Source organism: Saccopteryx bilineata, chromosome 3, assembly GCF_036850765.1.
Source record: "Saccopteryx bilineata isolate mSacBil1 chromosome 3, mSacBil1_pri_phased_curated, whole genome shotgun sequence".
NCBI lineage: Eukaryota > Metazoa > Chordata > Mammalia > Chiroptera > Emballonuridae > Saccopteryx > Saccopteryx bilineata.
This window is the reverse complement of record NC_089492.1, coordinates 95,692,429-95,698,664: the sequence shown is the minus strand read 5'-3', so window position 1 is coordinate 95,698,664 and position 6,236 is coordinate 95,692,429. Positions and strand designations below refer to the sequence as shown.

The window sequence follows — 6,236 nt, the reverse complement described above, 5'->3', positions numbered from 1 at the left end:
CAACTCCAAGCTCTGCTAAACTAACCCTAAACCCAACTCTTCTAAATAACCCTAAACCAAGCTCTTCTAAACTAACCCCAAACATTAAATAAAATGGATGGGATTGGATCTGTGATTCATTTACACAAAGAGACCATCTATAATATGGGTAACCAAAGAATATGGGGATGACAGGAAGTTCTAAACTAAGTGATCAGGTTGCAGTTTCTCGAAGCAGGGCTGGAATGGGATAAAAGCTTAGTAGATGAAAACTTAGTTATATTGACCCCTACGACATTCAGAAGCCCAGGGTTGGCAGCAGAAGGCATAAAAGAAGAAAGGTAAGCAAGCAGAAGTTTGGGAGATATTTCTCAGAGATCCTGAATCTGGAAGACGGGGACTTTCCAGAGATGTACCCACATTGTGAGCAATGAATGCTTCCTTGTGTCTCACCCTGGCCAGGAATAGATATTCCTTAAACTATCTGTCTCTTTATATTCTGATTCCATGCTCACCGTGCTGCCTGGGACTCTGCCCTGGTTTTCTAGGAACACTGTTTATCAAGAGAGATGGTTCTCAAGACAGAAACATGTGCATTTCCCAGTCAATAGAAAGGAATCGATCAGAAGTCACTAACTAGGGGCCAAAGGTGCTATCAGTACTTGCAGGTAGGTTTAATATCTGTATATTGTTAAATTTCTTTATAATTTGTAATAAGTCTTTAGATAGATTTGCTCTCTTTTCTTCACAACTAGTTCCCTCCACTTTTATTGTTTTTTTTTAAAAAATATATTTTATTTACTCATTTTTAGAGGTGAGAGAGGAGAGAGAGAGAGAGAGATAAGGGGAAGGAGTGGGAAGCATCAACTCCCATATGTGCCTTGACCAGGCAAGCCCAGGGTTTCAAACTGGCAACCTCAGTGCTCCAGGTTGATGCTTTATTCACTGTGCCACCACAGGTCAGGCATTATCGTTTTATACTTAGTTCTTTCATGTTTATATTGCTTGCCTGATCCCTATAGGAAGTTGAATTTGCAACTCTGGAATAATTCCTCCTATAAATAAATAAGTTAGCAGAGTAAATTATACCTTAATCTCTTGTGACTTTGACTGGTGAAAAACAGCTTCAATGTGTCTAGTCAACTCTTGGGCCCGTTAAAGGCCAGAACCTGGACTGTGAGAAGCACCTTCACAAAGGAAATGTAATCACAAGATGTCTTGTTAGATCCCCATAGAGTCTTTCCCAGGTGTCCCTTAATCTCACTGTTGCCTTGCCTCCTTTTCAACTGTGCCCCTGTGATACTCCTTTGTAGCTTATTGTTACTTACATATGGGTTTAGGGGGCAGTAACTTCAGGTTGGTTCATTTAACAGTCCTTTCCCATAACCTCCTAATAAATGAAGATGACAGCTAAAACACAGTCTCAGCTTCCTTTGTGGGCAGAAGTGGCCACACAAATATTTCTGACCAATGAGATATAATTGTCTTTTCTAAAATAAAAAAGCAAAGCCACTTAATAAAGAGAAAGTCTTTTGGTGCCTTAACCATTTCTGCCCAGCCTGCCTGGCTTGAGCACGAGGCCTGGAGGTGCCGCAGCCTTTTCCACCGTGAGGAAACACGCGTGGAAGGCCTGTATGCCAAGCAGAAAAATATGAGATAAAAAGAGCCAGACCAGACCTGAACTACCTACGTTCAGATGCTTTTTAGTTTGGGACAAATAAACGACTTTCTGTTTAAGCAACTTCTGTAATTGTTTAAACCCACAAGAAAACCTTTTTCTAACTTTTCTCCCTAATAAAGTCCTCAGAAGAGAGACCGTGCTTTCTTTTTATATCCTCAGTACACTGCTCAGCGCCTGCATATAGTAGGCATTCAACAGATACTTGTTTAATTAATAACTTCACTCTTCATTGTTAGAAACTGGGGCAAAGCACAAAGTCATAATTTAAACAGAGAGTTACTTATTTCATAAGTTACCAAGATAAGCTAAGACCAGAAAAAGCAAGTTACAGTATCGATCAAATTTTAGATTGGCAAAGTGGTAACAAAGGAACCTTTGCTTTTTCCAAGAAAGTAATTTAAGTCCTCTTCACTGAACAACAATGTGTTTTTCTTACTAGTAATAGGGATAATAAATCTATATAAACTCAGTCTTAACCACAGGAGCACCATGAGATAAGAACTATTATTAATTATCTCAATTGATAGCTAAGGAAACTGAGGTACAGAGGCCCAGGACCACACAGCTATTTAGTGACAGAGCTAGGATGTAAATCCAGGCAATCAGGCCAGAGCCTGCCCTCCTAACTACTATACAGTACCAGCATTATTAAATAATGATGAATATATTATAACTAAAGTATATCTGTGCACCTAAAAGTCTATTTTTAATTAATAAGGAACATGTTTTTCAACCTAAGCATTTCTATATCTGAACTAGTAGCCCCAGGATGGGCTCCAGGGGGTTGTTTGGACACCCAAAGCACTAAGATACTGTGTTTCACTCATGTGTTTTAGCAAAGGAAGCTTTCCCGGCAGTGTCTTTTTTCACAGGTGACAGCACAGAAGATACACTTAGCCAGACTTAATGGTCTGAAAACCAGGGACTAGTTTTATCCCGCAGGTGGGTAAAACAATACGAGTTCATGCAATTTACTCTCAGATTAGCCCGTTTACCATAACACAGGATAGATGCAAGGGTTTAATTATATTGAAGAGCTGGTCTTAATAGGAATTATACCTTAGGGACAGCAGCTAAAGGGAGGGCTGGTGGTAACTAAACTCTCCCATCAAGGGCCTCAATCTTGACTTTTTTTTTTTTACCCAGTGCATTTATCCTCCTGGCTTCCTCAAATTGTCTTCAAAGGGTTTAGAGTGCGTGTGCGTGTGCGTGCGTGTGTGTGTGTGTGTGTGTGTGTGTGGAGGAGCCGCATCTTTCTTTTCTATCCTGCTGTAAATTATAGCCACATATTTGGGCTTCCTAATGAAAAAGGTAAAATATACTTCTAAGCACACAGGAGGAAAATAATCTTCTCTGGTATAAAACGCCAATAACAATTACTGTGTATCAGGGGAAACCATTGAGTCTAGGCTCTCAGCTCATCATTGTTTTGAAATGTCATGAAGAACTTAAACTCTTTTTTCTTTCTTTTACTAATTAAATAAAAACATTTACAGGGCACTGGGATTCCTAGTGTAGCGACTTTCCCTACTTTATTTGAGAAGTATATATTATATATAATGAGATGTTAAAAATATCTTTTGAGTTTTTGAAAATGTTCTCTAACATGATGGATAAATTCATAACTATATGAAAGTATCTTTTATAATGTACATCATTTACCTTTTCTTTTTCAAAAATGTACATCACTCTATTTGCTAGTCTGACATTTAATTTTATAGTTATAGAGAAGGAAAGAGAGAAAGGTAATTTCTTTCTTGTTACCAGATTCTTAGCAGCTGCCTCTTCTTAGATTTCTTTCACAAAGAAATGATTTTTTCTACCTGTTAATTAACCTTGCTGACTGTAGACACTTTACTCATAGTAACCAAAAGCATATTTTGTGTCTAAATTACTTTTCTTTAGCTATTTGTTCAAGAGCTATGTGAGCCCTAAACTCTAATTGGCTTCCATGGAATAGTCTCTGTAGATTGTTATGCTGTCAAGGTTTTTCATTGCATTGGCATAATCTCCTTTCAGATAGTATAGAATTCCCAGTTCATAGTAAGTGTACGGCACCAAATAGTGGTCATAATTTAACAATTTCTCCTTTTGAATGACACGATTAAAGTACTGCTCAGGGGTTGGGTTGCATTTTTCAGGGATTTGGCATGGTGTTGGGGCCAACTTGGACTTGGTGAACATGTTAAGGACACTACTCTTTTATGGATTCTTGCTGTATTGGCCAAGAGTTTGCTTAAAGGCTTTAATCACTGTAAAAAAAAATAGGGGACTGGATAAAGAAGATGTGGCACATATGGTATACTACTCAGCCATAAGAAATGATGACATCGGACCACTTACAACAAAATGGTGGGATCCTGATAACATTATATGGAGTGAAATAAGTAAATTAGAAAAAAACAAGAACTGCAGGATTCCATACATTGGTGGGACATAAAAACTAGACTAAGAGACATGGACAAGAGTGTGGTGGTTTAGGGGGAGGCAGGGGAGGGAAGGGGGGAGAGGGGGAGGGGCACAAAGAAAACTAGATATAAGGTGATGGAGGACGATCTGTCTTTGGGTGATGGGTATGCAACAGAATGGAATGACAAGTTAAACTGGACATTTTTTCTTTGAATATATGTACCCTGATTTATTGATGTCACCCCATTAAAATAAAAATTTATTTATATAAAAAAAAGTACTGCTCAGCTGTTGAATATTTGCCTAAGTATCTCAGACATAGACCTTTCAGTAAATTTAGCAAACTTAAGTCATCTGTGCCATACTCTTCATATGGATTTTCTCTCAAAATGTCTTCTCCTTTGTCAATTATTGAAAGCCAGCATGAAATAAGATGTAGTCTTTTGCTCATGACTTGGAAATCACTCCAGGCATAAACGAATTCCAGAATGGGCTGTGCTGTAAACCAGCCTGTAGGAGTACCATAGCGCTGACCCTTCTCAGCAACACACTTTTCTACTGGCACAGAATTTCCTAAAAATCTGATTCTCAGGTTATCCACTTTTAAGAAGAGAGAGTTCATGTCCTCACTTGCTGATTTAGCAAATCCAGAAGGAAGCAAGGCCAACAGAACAGCTTTACTGTATAAATGCATTCCGTTGGACCACCTGCTGTTTTGAAACAGCAGATTGGCATAGTGGTAAGCCTGCTTCCCATCCTGCACAAAAATGTAGCACCACATGAGCTCCCAGTAACAGAGCTGATTAAGCTGCTTCCATTCATTCTGAATAAAAATGCACTCCTCTAATGTTAACTGTGAAATTTGAAATTTTCCTTTCAGCATACTAAAACGTGCTTGAAAAAATTTAAGTATGACACACTTTGGAAATTTCTGGAGATAGATTAGGAAGAGGTCTTCTATAGAAGAATGATGACCATTTTCAATACCAAAAGTAATACAGATATAATTGTAATAGAAGAGTAGTGTCAAAATACTTAAAATATTGTTTATATGTGATCCAGATGTACTCTCGTGAAGCAAAGTTAAGCCTACCTCTCTATCACCATAATAGCCAAGAAGATTGTGGAATTTAGGTATGTTTGGTGGCACAAGTGATAACATCAAATTGAATGCTCCAAGTTTAAATTTTATTCCTCCAACCAGGTGTTTGTAGGTTTTGCTTTGGTTGTTAGGTATCCGTGCTAATATATGTTGACAGTCTTTGAATATTTGGTAACTTAACCCAATGTTGACCCCACTTTTAAGAAAACCAAGTACAGTCTCCTCTTGTATAAATGTTATAGTGGATTTTAAGATCAAACACTCAGCATAGCAGACTTCTGCATGCAACTCCTCTTCTTTGACAGCCTTTATTCCGTTTACTCACTAAATGAGAAAAACTCGTCATCCTCTCTTTTCTTCGGAAACTGTTACAGGTTTTCAAAGCTTCCTTTACAGCAGTCATCCTAATCTCTATATCCTGTGGATCGAAAGTCAAGATGGCTTGGACAACCATAAGGATATCATAAATTAGAGCATGGTATTTGCTGTTTTTCGGCCATGGAAGGATGAAATTTATTGCATCAGAGAATGTGTTATTTAGAAATAAATACAACCCAGTTGTGCATTCTTCCAGGGAAGACGTTAGATTCATTATTGTGGCTGCTGGAATAATTTCATAGGTGTCTTCAAACTCATCATTAGTCTCATCATTGTCTTCCCTTCGTAAAGTAAATGATGTAAAGTCATCTTCCTTATTATGTTCTCTCTTACTTAGAATAAGCGACATAGTCACTTTTTTGTTTTCGAGACGGGAAAGATCTGCAGTGGAGTGATGTGCCCGCAGTAAGGCTAGCTCCTGTTTTCCTGACTGGGGTCAGTCCTTCTACATCTGAGGTGTTGCTATTATAATGGAGGCAAGCAAACTAAGAGCTCTGATGTGCGGCATTAGGATAGTGTCATCTAGATCAGACAAAAGGGGAAAAAAGATCATTTTATTTACCTAGAAGATGTAGTTCTGAAAACCTCAAATCATTTGGAATGTACCAAAGAAAGCACATTCTTTGCCTGACCAGTGGTGACTCAGTGGAAGGGATGCTAAGGTCCCAGGTTCAAAACCCCAAGCTC

The 6,236-nt window shown here is 38.3% G+C and overlaps 1 protein-coding gene across 1 annotated transcript; it reads right to left on the bottom strand.

Annotated features, from left to right (window-relative positions):
* Positions 1 to 3,551: 3,551 nt before the first annotated feature.
* LOC136328639 (tetratricopeptide repeat protein 39B-like) lies at positions 3,552 to 5,898 on the bottom strand. The gene is given in 5 exon segments (XM_066264737.1): positions 3,552 to 3,604; positions 3,607 to 3,772; position 4,293; positions 4,351 to 5,487; positions 5,489 to 5,898. Coding segments are annotated over 5 exon segments (1,767 nt in total).
* Positions 5,899 to 6,236: the final 338 nt, after the last annotated feature.